Raw genomic sequence first — 18571 nt, forward strand, 5'->3', positions numbered from 1 at the left:
ATACTTTTGGCTCCAAGGCAGAAGAGTAGTAAGGGCTAGGCAATGGGGGTTAAATGACTTGCCCAGGGTCACACAGCTGGGAAGTATCTGAGGCCAGATTTGAACCTAGAATCTCCTGTCTCTAGGCCTGGCTTTCAATCCACTGAGCTACCCAGCTGTCCCCTTTGACTTAGTTTTAAAATTTAATATTATCAATGTTTTATTGTTAAAATTTTCCCAATTAGATTTTAATGTGGTTTGGGCCATACTTAGGAGTGTTGTGGACTGTGACTTGATGCCTCTATTGTGGTGTAATATATTTACTGTGGTGAAGAACAGGGATTCCTTTCTTTGAGGAATTTTTAAGATGGTTGCTAGGGAAAGAATGTTTACCTGAGAGAGATTGTTGAGGTTACAATAGCAAAAGTGAAGGCTATATGCATGATGTCAGTAGACTTTCCTCTTTTTTTTACCTCACCTTGGAAATAACCCTTCTGGGTTTGATATAGGAAAGAGTAGATTGACCCCTCTGGCTAACGCATCAAAACTGTTGGTCCTAGGAACCTTTTAGATTTTTAAATTTAAGGATATTTTTATTTTCTCAATTACATGTAAAAACATAATTTTTTAAAAATAATTTTTGACTTCATAATACCCTCCCTCCTTCCTCCTTGAGAAGGCAAGCAGTCTGATATAACAAACATGTACAATCATAAAAAACATATTTCCATATTAGGTATGTTGCAAAAGAGAACCCAGAAAGTAAAATAGGATGTATCTGCATTTGTACTCCATCAGTTTTTTCTCTGGAAGTGCATATATGATATATACTTTTATTGCAGAGAATAGCTAAGTCATTCACAGTTAATCTCATTGTATAGTATTGCTGTTACTGTACCATGTTCTCCTGGTTCTGTTTGATTCATTTTGCATGAGTTCATATAGATGCATGTTGGCAAACCTATAGCACGTGTGCCAGAGGAGGTCACTCAGAGCCTTCTTTATGATCACATCCATTGTTGCCCCAGTGTAGAGTTTGCCAGAGTTCGTTACTAGAAAGCCAGAGGAATGCGGAGTGGGGCTGCACTTCTTCCCCTCTCCAGGCGGTTTGGGCACTCATTCTCTAAAAGGTTCACCATCACTGACATAGTTTTTTTCCCAGGTTTTTCTGAAAGCATCCTGCTTATCATTTCTTATAGCACAGTAAGTGTTCCATTACAATCATATACCACAAATTGTTCAGCACTTCCTTAATTGATGGACATCCCTTAAATTTCTAGTTCAGTCTTCTCCATTCTTAAATATTATTGTAAACCCCAAAGAGTTTTATTTTAAAATGTGGGTTTTTCCTGTTTGTACTTATTGTATAAGAAATTAAAACTGCCCATTTAAAATTTTTTTTCATTTAAAAATAACAATAATAAACTCAATACATGTTAACATCATTATTGTTTTATTAAGGAAAACTAGCTTTTCCAAAACAAAAAATAATTACAAGAATGGCTAAATATTTTTGTAAATTTGTTTCTTTATTCAGCTTAATAGAAGACTGTTGGATCTTCATATTTGCTTCTAAATTCATTCTGTTGCTATATGTTAATTTGGTTGTTTTGGTATTTGAACTCGTGAAGAAGAATCTTCCTAATTCTAGGCCAGGCACTCTATTTCATCACTTGGCTGCAAATCTAGCCCTCATTTATCCCATAGATATCTCCAATTGAACAGATACAAAATAACATTAATTATCTTCCATATCCCCACCCCCTGCAGACATGCTTTTTGTAAATTTCTCTTTTTTTTGATAAGACACTACTCTTGATGATAGTTATCCAAATTTGAAATTCAGTTATTTTTGCTTCTTTGATCTCCGTCCCTTATAGCCAGTTATTTGCCAATTCTTGTTGATCCTACTTATGCTACATTTTTTATACTGTTCCTCTTTTGTACTCTCATCTACCTGCTTTCCTAATTCAGCTCCTCATATCTTCTCACTTGGACTCTTTCAGTAGTTTACTAATTGTTTTCCATTTTTATTGCCTGTCTAACGCAATAGTCTGAGCTTATTACTCTAGCTTTATAAAGTCCAGTGGATCCCCATTATCTGTAGAGTAAACTACAAATTCTACTCTTTGCCCTATATGGGTCCTTTATTATCTGGCTCCAACTAATTTTTCCAGAATTATTTCCCAGTATTTCTCCCATTGATGTACTCTTTGTCTAGTAAAATTGGCCTACTTGCTATTGTTCCTGATGTACAACATCACTTATCTCAGTTTTTCTTTTTTAGCATAGTCAAGCCCTTATCCCTGGGATATATTACACTATAGCCTCTTGGAAGAGTGAAACTCAAGTGCTGCTTCATACAAAAAGCCTTTCCTAAATCCCCAATGTCCTTTCCTGAAATTATTTCTTTTCTTTTTTTTTTTTTTTTACATACTTCTGTGAATATGTCCTTTTCTCCCAGTAGTAGAGGGTCCTCCTTGAAGGCGGACATTGTTTTTTGTCTATATGTCTTTTTAGCATAGTGGACCTACTGCTTAGTGGGCATTCAGTAAATATTTGTTAAATTGTTGAAGGAAGAGTTTATACAGAATTTAAATTCCTAGTGGTTTGTATTTATTGTCTCTTTAAGGTGAAACTTATAAAGAAAATGTTACCATAATTTAAGTGATTTTTTTTCCTTTGATGAAAAATAAAATCATTTTTGTCTTTAGATCCTTATCTGAAGCTATGTCTGTGGAAAAAATTGCTGCAATCAAAGCCAAAATTATGGCCAAGAAAAGATCTACAATCAAGACTGATCTAGATGATGACATAACTGCACTTAAACAAAGAAGTTTTGTTGATGCTGAAGTGGATGTGACCAGAGATATTGTGAGTCGAGAGAGAGTATGGAGGACAAGAACTACTATTCTGCAAAGCACAGGAAAGGTAATCTTTTAAAGTTTTAGTAATTATGTGTGGTGCTTTCTGTCTGATAACATGTTTTTCTTTTAACTAGTGATTTTTTTTTGTACTGATTGGTTAAAGCCAGATGCTCACGAAATGGAAGTTTCTAGTTTCATACTTTATAGATAAATTAATTTTCCTAACCACCTGTCAGGGGTGTTTAATTGACATGTGACCATCTTTCTTTGTTGAAAAAAAATTATTCCTTTATTTCTTCTTAACTAACTGCAATAGTTAAGTAGTGCTTTTAAGGTTTATTAATTTTTAAAATACATTTTACCTGGGCTTTTTCGTCAATAAGTAAACAAGCATTTATTTTAAGAGCTTACTATGTGATACTTACTGTAACAGATGCTGGGTATATAAAAACAAAAATGAGTCACTGTCCTCAAGGAGGTAATTCTACTGGGAGAAAACTGTATACCTAGATATGCACTTTATTATGTTTGATTCTTGACGTGTGTATATATGAATTAGGTATTGAAGCTATTAGCTTTATAGATGAGAAAACCAAGATACAGGGAGGTTGAGAGTGTTTGCCACATTTGCATAATTAATAAGGATCAAAATTGGGACTTAAATTTAGCTATGTTGAGTTCAAATCCAGTGTTCTTTTCATTATATCACAAATACCTGATAATGAAGGAAAGAAATATTACTTGATTATAATACAACATATAAGAAATATTAGTGCAAATCAGTGTAATAGGCTCTTCTGGAATTTTTTTAACCCTTACCTTCCATCTTGGAGTCAATACTGTGTATTGGCTCCAAGGCAGAAGAGTGGTAAGGGTAGGCAATGGAGGTCAAGTGACTTGCCCAAGGTCACACAGCTGGGAAAGTGTCTGAGGTCAGATTTGAACCTAGGACCTCCTGTCTCTCAGCCTGGCTCTCAATCTACTGAGCTACCCAGCTGCCCCCCCCCCCCCAAGGTCTTTTTTAAAAGTCATAAATAGTATTTTTTCTAGTTTCCTTTAAATGTGAAAAACCTTTTAAAAAATTCCTTACCTCAGGCAGAATCTATGTAAGATACTAATTGTTTTATGGCTTTAGACTTATTAATCAGTAGTTATACTTGAATTTGAACCTTCTATATGAGTTAGTAATAAAATATAGTGACATGGTTTGGTATTTTTAAGTCTGCTTTTTGATATTTTGATAATAAAACTATCTTACCCTTCTTGGAGAATTATTTAATAGATTAAACTGTTAGTGAGAACAATCTGTATACATACGTGTGTGTGTGTGTGTGTGTGTGTGCGCGCGTGTGTGTATAGATGTACCTCTCCAGTTCTCTATTAAAAATGGTAGAAAGAAGCCTGCTTACCAGAGTTTTTAATGTTTGTTTGGAATCGGTGATGATTAATAGGAATGTTGTAAAAAGATATTGGTTTGGAGATTTTAGCAACATTATCTTTTTAATATTAAAACTCAGGTTTCTTGGGCATTTTGGTGATTATTTCAGAAACTTATGAGGTCAACATGTCAACTTGCTTGACATTTCCTTTTTCAGTTAAATTCTTTTACTTAGTCTCAAAGGCTTATATTTGGAGAAGTACATGCATATTTAGGAATCATATTTTATGTCTTTTTCACTTTGTTGCAGCTTTTGAATTTAGTTCTAATACCATAGTAAAGTGGCAAGAGTAAGGGCCTACCTAATACTTTGCCTATAGATATTAATTATAAGTTTTAAAATTAAAGATCAAGCTTAATGTTTTGTCTTTGAGTGAAATCAGCAGAGATTCTAACAGATATTTTCAGTTTATAACATTAAAAAATATTCTACTATAACATTTGTGAGTTGTATTTTACATATTGCAATATTTTTTTAGAACATTGTTTAAATAGTCAACTCATTGATAAATCATTAACTAAGCTCTAAGTGCTAAGTTCTGTGGATATAAATAAAACAAGCTTAGACAGTTCCTGTCTTCAAAGACTTTATATTTTAATGGAAGAAAACAATTTATTTGCACTGAACTGATAATACTTATCTGTCATTATCCTCAGATTTCTTTATGACCCCCCCTCAAGCTTTGACATACTGTAAAGAACACTGGATTTGAATTCAGGAGATCCAAATTGAAATCCCTATTCTAGTTCTTATTAGCTGTGCAATCTAGGACAAAAAAATCCCATCTTCCTGAGCCTTAGTTTTCTTAATTAAAAAAACTGAAATAGTAATACTTGAAACACTCACCTTTATGCTTTTATATTTACATTTTTTATCTTTTATTTTTCCCAATTATATGTAAAAACAATATTTGGTTTTAATTTTTTTTTTTTTTTTATTTTGAGGACCAAATTTCTCCTACCTTCCCTTCCTCCTTGAAGGCAAGCAATTTGATAAAGGTTAAACATTTGCAATCATGTAAAACATTTCCATATTAGTCATTACAGAGTTGTATTGTGGATCAAATGAGTTCAGTAAGTTGAAAAGATAGATGATGGCCTGACTAGAGATACTCAAGTGCTATGTTGGTCTGGAGCCAAATAAAATATGGCTAAAGATGGCACAGCAAAACTATGTGTGGTTCCTCAGGTAGAATAATAAACATTTATTAGACTCCTTTTATGTTCCAGGCATTGTGCTAGCTGCTATGGATACAACTAAAAATGAAACTCCCTATATTCTGAGAGTTATAGTCTAATATGGGAGATAGTGATTTTATATATAAGTAGATTTTGTTGGTTTTGTTTTAATTGTGCCTGATTCTTTGTTGACCCCATTTGGAGTTTTCTTGGAAAAGACACTGAAATGGTTTGCCATTTCTTTCTCCAGCTCATTTTACAGATGAAGAAGTTGAGGTAGACAGGATTAAGTAACTTGCCCTGGGTCACATAGCTAATAAGTGTCTGAGGCTGGATTTGAACTCAGATTTTCCTGACTCTAGGATTGTTTTTTTATCTACTGTGTCACCCAGTTGTCCCATATAAATATATAAAGACTATCATAAAGAGGATCAATACAAATTAGTTAATAGCAGGGTCATTTGGGAGGGACAATATTAGCAGTGGAGTTCAGGAAAGATTTTATGTAGAAAGGATTACTTTCTTACTAGAACGGAGTGTATTTTGAAGAGTGAGTAGGATTTTATTAGGCAGAGGTAAGGAGGGAGGAGATGCTTTTAGCATGGTGGAAGATCAGTGCAAAGACACAAAGACAAGATTGGGGGTGGCAGGGTGAGGAAGATGTTAAGGAATAGAGAGAAGGCTAATTTGGCTGGATTGTAGAGTGGAAGAGAGAAAGTAATTACAATGAAGTTGGGGCCTGGTTATGAAAGACTAAAATCTCCACAGAAGCATTTGTATTTTTTAAACTATAAGTATTAGGGACTCACTGGAGTTCTTTTGCGTGGGGCAGTGACATAATCAGGCCACATTTTGGCAGGAATGTGTAGGACAGGTTTGAGGACTAGAGGCTATTAATAGTCAGTTAGAATACTCTAAGCAAAGAGACATGTGGACTTGTATTAAGGTGTATGGTTTTGTGAGAATATAGCATGGGAACTGAATATGAGAGGTGGGGAGGTAAAGACATCAAGACTTGGCAACTGGGGCAGCTGGGTAGCTCAGTGGAGTGAGAGTCAGGCCTAGAGACGAGAGGTCCTAGGTTCAAATCCGGCCTCAGCCACTTCCCAGCTGTGTAACCCTGGGCAAGTCACTTGACCCCCATTGCCCACCCATACCAATCTTCCACCTATGAGACAATACACCGAAGTACAAGGGTTTAAAAAAAAAAAAAGAGTTGGCAACTGATTGACTCTATGAGTTTGAAGGAGAGTCAGGAGGGAAGAACAATGTTGAGGTTATGTGTTTAGAATACAAAGAGTGCTAATAATAAGGGAGTTTCAGAGGGATGGGGGAAAGAGATATAATGAGCTCAGTTTTAAACAGGGTAATTTTCAGGACATCCCTTTTTTTTTTTTTTTTCAGAAGATTTAAAAAATATTTTATTTTGAATGTTTTCTCCTAGTTGCAACATATTTCATGCTCTTTCCTTCTCCCCCAAACCCTCCTAACCCCCTTAGCTGATGCACAATTCCACTGGGTTTTACGTGTATTAAGATCTAATTCCATATTATTGATAGTTGGACTAGAGTTATCATTTAGTGTCTACATTCCCAATAATACCCCCAACAGCCCATGTGTTCAAGCAGCTGTTTTTCTTCTTTGTTTTTCCTCCCACAGTTCTTCCTCTGAATGTGGCTGGTTTTCTTTCTCATGAGTCCCTCAGCCTTGCTCTGGATCCTTGCATTGCTGCTAGTAGAGAAGTTTGTTATGTTCCATTGTACCACAGTGTATCAGTCTCTGTGTACAATGTTCTCCTGGATCTGCTCCTTTCACTCTGCATCACTTCCTGGAGGTCATTCCAAGTTCACATGGAATTCCTCCAGTTCTTTATTCCTTTGAACACAGTAGTATTCCATGACCAACAGATACCACAATTTGTTTAGCCATTCCCCAATGGAAGGACATTGTCTCATTTTTCCAATTTTTTGCTACCACAAAGAACACACCTATAAATATTTTTGTACAAGTCTTTTTCCTTATTATCTGTTTGGGTTATAATCCAAGCAGTGCTATGGCTGGATCAAAAGGCAGATAGTTTTTTTTTTTTGTTTTTTGTTTTAATTTTTCTTTTAAAACCCTTACCTTCCGTCGTGGAGTCAATACTGTGTATTGGCTACAAGGCAGAACAGTGGTAAGGGTAGGCAATGGAAGTGAAGTGACTTGCCCAAGGTCACACAGCTGGGAAAGTGTCTGAGGTCAGATTTGAACCTAGAACCTCCTGTCTCTCGGCCTGGCTCTCAATCCACTGAGCTACCCAGCTGCCCCCAGATAGTCTTTTAAAGCCCTTTGAGCATAGTTCCAAATTGCCATCCAGAATGGTCGGATCAGTTCACAGCTCCACCAGCAATGCATTAATGTCCCAATTTTGCCACATCCCCTCCAACATTCATTACTCTCCCTTGCTGTCATTTTAGCCAATCTGCTAGGTGAGAGGTAATACCTCAGAATTGTTTTGATTTGCGTTTCTCTAATTATTAGAGATTTAGAACACTTTCTCATGTGCTTATTGATAGTTTTGATTTCTTTATCTGAGAATTGCCTATTCACAGGACATCCATTTTGAATTGTCCAATTGGCAGTTAGCAATCAGATTTTCAGAGGCTTGCTTAAGTTCACCCAGTGAGACAGTGGTAGAAACAGGATGGGAGCCCAGCTCTCCTGATGTCTACTTAAATTTTCTTCAAAGTATTATGTTGTTTATTTGCTAAGGGTTATAATAATTTGAAATCAATCTCAAATATACAGAACTGGTATAGAGTTCTATGAATTGTTTTATTCTTGATTGAACATCTTTCTTATAATAAGGAATTTAAGAAGGTGGATTCCTTTTAGAGCAGGGGTCGGCAACGTTTTTGGCCATGAGAGCCATAAAGTCCACATTTTTTAAAATGTAATTTCGTGAGAGCCGCACAGTGCTCACAGTGTGCACTCCTGTAACAGCACCTGAAAAAAATTGACTTTATGGCTCCTGCAGAAAAAGCCATACGTTGCCGACCCCTGCTTTAGAGCAATAAATGTCTTTTTATATAGTAAACTTTTAATAAATCCTTTTCACTTATTCAATACCATTTTATAGGAAAAAATTAACTCCAAGGGTTATTTGTATTTTTCAGCACTCTTTCCCCTAGAGTAAGAGTTTTAAATCACTTATTTACTTGCTTAGTTTATTCCCTTACTGCCACCATCAGTTTTGAGGCAGATATATAGATAAATTCTTTCAACATTAACTGCTTTTTTTAGCCAGCTGAAGTATGACCTAGTGGGTAGGTTTTACATTTAGTCAGAAATCTGTGGGTTCAGATCCCAGCTTTGATATTTGCTAGATGAAGGATCTGTCACTTAACAACATTGTTGCCCCAAGCAAATCTAGTATTTATCTACTGGTCACTATAGGTGACCAGCAGTTAGCCTGTGAAAACTTAGTGTAGAAATTTTCTCTACCTAGCCTGGTTTATTCCTTAAGTTTTTTTACCTTTGAGCTAAGGTAAACTGAGGCAGGGAATTGTACAGGAAATATTTTAGAGCTGTAAAGTTATTTAAGTGATCTGAGAACATGGCAGTAACTTTATTCATTACTACTGTATTAGTAATGTTCACTTGTATCGAGATTATTTCAGAGTTGTGGTGTGTGCATTTATATGCTAATCATCATGTACTCTTGAGTTTCCAAGATAAAATATGGATGTTAAATCTTTTGGAAGCAGTGATACTGAAGTAGTGAATAAGAAAAACACATGTTAAATCCTCTTTTTTTCAGACTTCTTAACACATATCAGACCAAATGAATGATTTCTTTTTGAACTGTAGGTGGCAGGATTGTATCATGATTTTGTTATTCCTATACTTTAAAAGAATTTAATAATTCCAGAATTGTCTGGTAACTTGAATGGTAAATAATCTTGATAACCTTTTTTTAAATTCAGAGTTCCACTTCATTCATGTGTGGTGTTTACCTATGAATATTACTGTTTGTTAAGAATCATAAATATAAATACTTTGAGTGCTGCTCCATAAATATAATATTTTAATTTTGTGGTATTAAAAATCAATAGACAAGGTACTTTGATTTCAAATTGGCTTGTTATTTTGGAACTTATTCTGCCTTGTAGATTTAAGCAGCAAAAAATAGAAAAGACATGCTCTCTTCCAGGATATGTGATTAAAGTACTTTTTTTTGCTTGTTATAAATATCCAAAATAAGTAACTTTGTCTTTTCATAATAAAATTCAAAGTGTGCTATTTGTAATGGCCTTCTAAAAACTTTTAATTTAGAATATTTTTCCATGGTTACATGTTTCATATTCTTTCCTTTCTCTCCTCCCTCCCCACCTCCCATAGCCAATGAGCATTTCATCTGGGTTTTACATGTATCATATAATGACCTTTTAATGAGGACATTCTCATAAATTAAAACTCAATTCATATGAATTTATTAGATGTCTGCTCTGCTTTAGGAACTATGTGAAGTGCTAGGGAATCAAAGAAAGGCAAAAGACACTCATTGCTCTTGAGGAGCTTACAGTTTTATTTATTTAACATAATTCTTGTGAAATGATGTCAAATCTCCAAAAAAAATTGAGTCTTGCATTTCTAATGGTAAAATTAGACCCTTAGGCATTTATTAGGCCATTTGACTTCTAGCCGGGATTATTGTCTAAAACTGGTACCTTTTTGCTAGTCTGCCATTTCTAATAAAAGTTGGAAGTACCAAATGTTGGAGTAAAGAAAATCTTGCAGAGGACTGACAACTGCTCTTTTATTGAGTCTGTTCGATTATAATTAAAATTATGTCAAGAGACTGATTTTGGGTAAGATGATATCAAGTTATTTAATATATCAATTTATTGGTTACCCAGCATCATGACTGATATACAGGTCATATACCCTTCCCAAATAATCAGAGACCCTGAATCCTGGTAAGGTACCTTAATAAATAGTTTTTGTTCTTTTTTTTAAACCCTTAACTTCTGTGTATTGGCTCCTAGGTGGAAGAGTGGTAAGGGTGGGCAGTGGGGGTCAAGTGACTTGCCTAGGATCACACAGCTGGGAAGTGTCTGAGGCGGGATTTGAACCTAGGGCCTCCTGTCTCTAGGCCTGACTCTCAATCCACTTAGCTACCTACCTGCCCCCTTAATAAATAGTTTTAGGAGCTTATTATTCAGCCCCTCCTTTAAACATCCCAAGACATTTTTAAGTTATGAATTCCCAATTAGTTGGTTCATCAAACTCTCAATCATTCCCTTCATGGACAGGTGAGCAGGTGAAGATTTGCATGTACTGGAAAAGAATCCTTGTCCCCTTCTTTTATTAATCAAATTTTTTAAAAAAGGTGGGCATTCTTTGGAGTTCCTAAGGACAAAGAAAATGCAAAAAATAGACTGGTTAGAGTATATGACCTAGACCCCAGACACAGAAATACACAGTAATTCTTCCTAATATATAGGAGTTGGAACCTTTCTACTCTAAAGCTCTGATATAAAATATAACACAGTATATGAAAAATAAATTCTCACAGTTGAGAAGTGGACCTGCAGGGTCCAACTATTATGCCATTTTGCTTGTAGTAACTCCTTGATTATCTTTACTTTTCCATATTATTAGCTTATTTAGGGAAAGACTCATAATCTCCATCATGGTAGTTTGATCATTGTTCAATTTGAAGGAAAGGATTGTTTCTATTCAATTCTTTTTATTTGTAAAACCTTAAATCCTTTACTTTCCTCCACCAATATGGACAAAGAAATTCTAAATATTTTTTACTTTTGTAGTAATGGCCATCGAACAACTTATTTCCTTAACCTAGAATCTGATTTTATTTGGACTGTGCAAATTGTTTTATTGCTATGATCCTTTTTCTTTCTTTTACTAAATATTATTCAATCTTTTTTGCCAATTACATGTAAAAGCAATTCACATTTTTAAAAATGTTTTGTTTCAAATTCTTTATTCACCCCACCCCCCTTGAGAACATGAGCAGCTTGATATAGATTATATGTGTGCAAGCATGCAAAACATACTTCCATATTAGCCATGTTGCAAAAGAAAACACTGACCCCCCCCCCCCAAGAAAAAGACCAAGAAAAATAAAGTTTAAAAAAAGTATGCTTTAAATCTGCATTCGTACTCTTATCAGTTCTTTTTCTGGAAGCAGATAGTATTTTTCATCATAAAGTCTTTCAAAATTGTCTTGGGTCATCATATTGCTGAGTTAATCATTGCAAATTTTGCCATTGCTATGTATACATTGTGTTCTGGCTCTGCTCACTTCACTTTCTATTAGTTCATGTAAGTCTTTCTAGGTTTTTTGGAAAGAATCTTGTTCATCTTTTCTTATAGCACAATAATATTCTGTCACAACTCCGTACCAAAACTTGTTGATTTATTCTCTAATTCAATGATTCCCAAAGTGGGCGCTGCAGCGATCCAGGGGGGCGGTGATGGCCACACTCTTTTTGTATTACATTCTATTCTGAGTTCAACAAATAGTTTCATAATTTCCAGGGGGCGCTAAGTTTTTTTCTGGAAAGGGGGTGGTAGGCCAAAAAAGTTTGGGAACCACTGCTCCAATTGATGGGCATACCACAATTTTCAATTCTTTGCAACCACAAAGAGAGCTGCTATAAATATCATACATAGGGTTCCTCTTCTTTTTCTTTCTCTTCCCTTCCCTTTGGGATATAGACCTAGTAGTGGTATTGCTAGTCCAAAGGGTCTGCACAGTTTTATGTCCCTTTGGGCATAATTCCAATGCTCTCTAGAATGTTTGGATCAGTTCACAGTTTCACCAATAGTGTATTAATGTCTCCTTTTTTACACATATCCATTATCATTTGTGATTTTCCATTTCTATCATACTGGCCAATCTCATAGGCAAGAAGTAGTACCTCAAAGTTGTTTTAATTTCCATTTCTTTAATATATAGTGACTTAGAATATTTTTCATACAACTTTAGCTTTGATTACATCACCTAAAAAAACCACTTCTTCATATCCATTGAGTATTTCCACTGGGGAATGACTTGTAGTCTAATAAATTTGACTTATTTGTATATTTGAGAAAATAGACCTTTATCATAGAAGCTTGCTGCAAAATTTTTTTTCTCAATTTTGGTTTTTCTTCCAATTTTGGCTGCTTTTGGTTTTGTTTGTGCAAACTCTTTAAATTTAATGTAATCAAAATTATCCAATTTATATCCTATAATGTTTTCTGCCTCTTGTTTGGTAAAAAATTCTTCCTTTACCCTTAGGTGAAACAGGTAAAATATTCCCTTTTCCACTAATTTGCTTTTGGTATAGCTCTTAATGTCTAAATCACGCATCTATTTTGACCTTATATTTGAATATGGTGTGAGATGTAGGTCTGTACCTAGTTTCTGCAAAACCGCTTTCTAGTTTTCCTATTTTGTCAAATAGTGATCTCCAAATCTTAGATATTTAGGTTTATAAAATATAGATTACTGTGTCATTTATTACTGTGTATTGTGTACCTAATTTATCCACTGATCCACTATTCCATTTCTTAGCCATTATGAGATTGTTTGGTGATTAATGCTTTGTAAGAGTTTGAGATTTAGTGCTATTAGAGCTCCTATCCCCCCCCCCCCCCCACTGATTCCCTTGATATTCTAGATCTTTTGTTGTTCCAGATAATTTTTTTCTTGCTCTATACAATTTTTTTGGTAAGGCACTGATTAAGTTAATTTAGGTAGAATTGCCATTTTTATTATATTGGCTTGGCCTAACTGTGAGCAATTAATATTTTTCTGGTTGTTTAGATCTGACTTTATTTTTGTGAAAAGTTTTTAAATTATGTTCCTATAGTTCCTGAGTTTATTTTGAAGGTACACTAAAGTACTTTATGTTGTCTACAGTTATTTTTATTTTATTTTTTAACCCTTTCTGTTTTAGAATTGATTCCAAGTATCAGTTTCAAGGCAGAAGAGTGACAAGGACTAGCCATTTGGTGTTAAGTAATTTCTCCAGCATCACAGTTACTAAGAGTCTGAGACTAAATTTGAGCCCAGTTTGTCTGCGCTCCAGACCTAGTGCTCTAGCCACTGCTACCTAGCTGTCACTGTCAACAGTCATTTTAAATGGAATTTCTCTTTCTGTTTTTTTCTTCCAGACTTTGTTGGTAATATATAGAAATGCTGCAACTTTAATAAAGTTGTTAATTATTTCAACTAGTTTTTTAATTCTAGATTTTTCTAAATATATCATCTTAAAAAAGTGGTTTAGTTTTCTCATTGTTTACTTTAATTCTTTTATTTTCTTTTTCTTATTGCTATAGACAACATTTCTAGTACAGTATTGAATAGTACTGGTGATGATGGGCATTCTTGCTTCAATTCCTCATCTTAGAAGACTTATAGCCTATCCCCAAATTAGATAATGTTTGCTGATGGTTTTCGATAGATACTAATTATTTTGAGATATAAATTAATGTCCTGCAACTCCAAGAATTATATTTTATGAAGTTTATTAATAATCACTAGAAGTAAAAGAATAAAAAGGAATAATTATCTAACAAAATAAGATCACGTGACTAAATTCCCCTTGCCTGTTTAAAAGCCTACTCCACCAAAGCTGTGACAGGAAGACAAGAGAGCAAGAGACGGGGCTACATCAAATTTATATTGTCCCTACATCAGCACATAACGTGAGGAGGAGAGAGAGTGGGGTGCTGGGAATTGTAGTTCTAGGATAATATTATGCAATATTTTAAGGAAAGCTCCATTTTTTTCCTGTGCTTTCTAATGTTTTAATAGGACTGAGTGTTGTGTTTTGTTAAAGAGGTTTTTTTTTTATCTGTTCATATAATCATTGATTTTTGTTTTTGTTAGACCTACAGTCAGTTATGTGGATGGTTTTCATAATTTTGAACTAGTCCTGCATTCTTGGTATAAATCCCACATGGTCATAGTTTTTTATTTTGGTGATTTATTGCTGTAATCTTATTGCTAGTATTTTATTTAAACTTTTTGTGTTATTAGGGAGATTGGTCTATAGTTTTTCATTATTTTTGATTTTTTTTTGGTATAGATATTAGCACTTTATTTGTATCCTGAAAGAAATTTGGTAGGACTCCTTCTTTACCTATATTTCCAAATACTCTATAAGGTGGTGAAATTAATTGTTCTTTTAATTGTTTAGTAGAATTCACTTGTGAATCCATCTAGTCCTAGGAAGTTTTTCCTTAGGAAGTTCAATGATGGCTTGTTCAATTTATTTTTTTAAGACCGGATTATTTAAGTATTCTATTTCCTATTCTATTAATGTGGGCAATTTATATTTCTGTAAAAATCTAATTCTCTTATTTTTTTTATATAGTTGGGCAAAATAGCTCCTAATAATTAATTTAATTTTGTCTTCATTGTTGGTGAAATCATCCTTTTTATTTTTGACTCTGGTAATTTGGTTTTTTAATTTTTTTAGAAAAATCAAATTAATTAATGATTTTATCTATTATTGTTTTTTCCTTGTAAAACCAACTCCTAGGTTTATTATTAGTTCAGTAGTTGTCTTTCTGTTTTGTTAATCTGTCCTTTGATTTTCACAATTTCTAATTTGTTTAATTGAGGATTTCAAATTTGTCCTTTTTGTACTTTTTTTAGATGAATTCCTCTTAATTTTTTATTTATGTTTCCATAAGTCCTTAGTGAATGTAATTTCATTATGATCTGAAAAGGATGCTTTTGATATTTCTGCTTTTTTTTTTTTTTTTTTTTTTTTTTTGCATTTTGTTATGAGGTTTTTAAGCTCTAATAAATGATTAGTTTTTGGTGTAGGTGCTATTTACCATCGAGAAAAAGCTATATTCTTTTATATTCTCATTCCGTTTTCTCTAGAGGTTTATCTTATCTAACTTTTCTAAGATTCTATTTGCCTCTTTAACTTCTTTCTTGTTTATTTTATTTTGTTTTTTAATTAGATTTATCTTGTTCTGAGTGGGGGGAAAGTTGAGGACTCCCAACTAGTATAATATGACTATTTTGTTCTGCAACTCATTTGACTTTTCCTTTAAGAATTTGGATGTTGTGCATATATGATCAGTAGTGATATTCCTTCATTGTTTATTGCTACCTTTTAGCAAAATGTAGTTTCTTTGCTCTTTTTTTTTTTATTAGATTTCTGTTTGTTTTTGCTTTGCCTGAGATAATCACTACTTCTGCTTTTCTTTTTTGTATGTTAGCTTGAAGCATAATTGCTTGAACCCCTTATCTTTGGTCTGTGTGCGTCTCTCTTTTTCAAGTGTATTTCTTGTAAACAAATTGTTGGATTCTGATTTTTAGTCCACTGTGCTATTTCCATTTTATGGGTGAAGTCATCTCATTCATATTCACAGTTATGATTATTAACTGTTTTTTTCTGTCCAAATTTCCTCCTTATTATCCTCCTCTCTTTCCCCTTTCATCCTGTTTCTCCACTGACTACCCTCCTCCCCCCCACCCAATTGTCCTTCCTTCTATACACCTCTACCTTGTAGAGTAAGAGAAATTCTGTATCCAGTTGAGTGTTCATTAAATAACCTCTTTGATTCAATCCTTTTTTTTTTTTTAAACCCTTACCTTCTGTCTTAGAATCAATATTGTGTATTGGTTTTAAGGCAGAAGAATGGTAAGGGCTAGGCAATGGGGGTGAAGTGACTTGCCCAGGGTCACACAGCTGGGAAGTGTCTGAGGTCAGATTTCAACCTAGGACCTCTCGTCTCTAGGCCTGGGTCTCAATCCACTAAGCTACCCAGCTGCTCCCATGATTCAGTTTTTATGAGAGTAAGTTTCAAGTTACCCTCCATCTTCATTTCCACGTAAAAGCTCTTCCTTTGTGCCTCTTTTATATTAATAAAGCCTATTCTATCTTTCCCTTTCCTTGTCTTCTGTATGTTTCTCTTTCTTATCCCTTAATTTTATTTTTTGAAATCTTCCCATTATAGTCAGCTCACACTCTTGCCCTCTATGTATATTCCTTCTAACTGCCCTAATAATGATAAAGTTCTTAAGAGTTGTAAGTATTTATCTCCCCTTGTAGGAATATAAACATTTTAATTTTTTTAAATCTTTGATTTGACTTCTCTTTCCTGTTTTGCCTTTTTATGCCTCTCGCCAGTCTTATATCTGATCTTTTCATCAGAAGTGATTGGAAGTCTACAATTTAATTAAATATTCAATTTGTCTCTCTAAAGGATAATATTCCTTTTTGTTGGTTAGGTGATTCCTGGTTGTAATCCTGGCTCTTTTGCCCTCTGGAATATCATATTCTAAACTCTGCTCCTTTAACATGGAAGCTGCTAATGCTTTTGTTATACTGACTGTAGCTGAATGTTTCAGTGGTTTCTTTCTGACTGTTTGAAGTATTTTCTCCTTGATCTGGAAACTTATTAATTTGGCTACAATATTCCTGGGAGTTTTCATTTTGGGATCTCTTTTAGGATGTGATTGGTGGATTCTTACAGTTTCTATTTTACCTTTTGCTTCTGGAATATCAGGGTAGTTTCCCCTTGATAATTTCTTGAAATATGATGTTTCAGTTCTTTTAAAATTTTTTTTTGCTCATAACTTTCAAATAGTCCCATTATTCTTATATTTATTACCTCTCCTTAATTTATTTTCTAGATTAGTTGTCTTTTCTGGTGAGATTTCACAATTTTTTCAATTTTAATTTTGATTTTGTTTTATTGTTTTTTGATATCTTATGGGGCCATTAGTTACCACTTGCACAATTTTAATTTTTAATGAATTATTTTCTTCAGCGAGCTTTTTTACTGCCTCCTTCCATTTGTATAATTCTGCTTTTTTAAAAATTTCTTTTCTTCAGTGACTTTTCCATTTGGGCAATTCTACTTTTTAAGTAGCTCTTTTCTTCAACCTATTTTTATAAAGTCTCTTATCATCTGGCCAATTTTATTTTTAAGGTGTTATTTTCTTAAGCATTTTTTATGCCTTCTTTACCAAGCTTTTGCATCCCTTTTCATAATTTTATTGCAGTTTTCTGTTTTTTCTTTACTTCTCTTATTTGATTAAAAAAATCCTTTTTGAACTCCTCCTGGATTTCTTTTTGATCCTGTGTCCAAATTATATTTTTCTTTGAGGCTTTTGATATAGTTGTTTTTATGTTGTTGTCTTTTGAGTTTGTTTCTTGATCTTCTCTTTTACTATAGTAAATTTCTATGGTCATGTTCTTCTTTTGTTTATTTTTCCAACTATTTTCTGTTTCTACCTATTTCTTGACTTTATGTTAACATTAAACTCATGATGGAGAGATCACTGTCTCTAAGCTTCAGGGCTTTCTTGGTGCCGTTTTATGAGTTAGTTTTGGAGTGTGTAAATTTACTTATCCAAAGAAGTGTATGTTCTCTTTTATTTTTATTTTAATGTTTTTATTTTAATTTTTAAGTTACATGCAGAAGCAGTTTTTGACAATTTTTTTGACATTTTAAAATTGAGATATTTTTCTTCTCCTGCTCCTCTCCTTGTGATGAATAGTTTGATATGAAAGGTTAGACCCATATTGTCATGTAATTAAATTTCCATATTGCTCATATCATGATAGAAGACATATATCATACATATAATAGAAATCTCATGAAGGATATATATATATGTACATACACACACACACACATATATATATATGAGATGTTTTGATTTGCACTCAAACTTCTAATAGTTCCTTCTTTGGCTGTGGATAACATTTTCTTCTTGAATTCCTTGTGTTTTTCTTGGAGATTTACTTTGATGATAGTGATTTAATCCTTCCCAGTTGATCATTTCTGTATACATTATTCTCCTTGTTCTACTTATTTCACTTTGATTTAGTTCATTTAAGTCTGTGATGGCGAACCTATGGCATGCAGAACCCTCTTTGTGGGCATGCCTGTAGTCCCCTGCCAGAGTTCATTACTAGAAAGCTAGAGGGATTCTGGGTGGAGCTATTTGCCTTCCCCCTCCATGAGACTGAGGACATTTCTCTTTTACCTGTTTCTCTGCCCAGCGGCCCAATGGAATAGTGCTCCCTCCCTTCCTCTATTCCCCCTAGGGTAAGGGGTGTGGGAGTGTGGCACTATGTCT

The 18571-nt window shown here is 33.9% G+C and overlaps 1 protein-coding gene across 1 annotated transcript in view; it reads left to right on the forward strand.

Moving 5' to 3' along the window:
- The window catches only part of CDC73 (cell division cycle 73), a 157628-nt gene that overhangs the window by 18561 nt on the left and 120496 nt on the right, over positions 1-18571 (forward strand). Inside the window, exon 7 of the mRNA XM_044675861.1 lies at positions 2694-2910. Within this exon, the coding sequence (XP_044531796.1) occupies positions 2694-2910 (217 nt within the window). The remainder of the gene's footprint in view (positions 1-2693; positions 2911-18571) is intronic.

The sequence above is a fragment of the Gracilinanus agilis genome, chromosome 4 (assembly GCF_016433145.1).
Source record: "Gracilinanus agilis isolate LMUSP501 chromosome 4, AgileGrace, whole genome shotgun sequence".
Classification (NCBI taxonomy): domain Eukaryota; kingdom Metazoa; phylum Chordata; class Mammalia; order Didelphimorphia; family Didelphidae; genus Gracilinanus; species Gracilinanus agilis.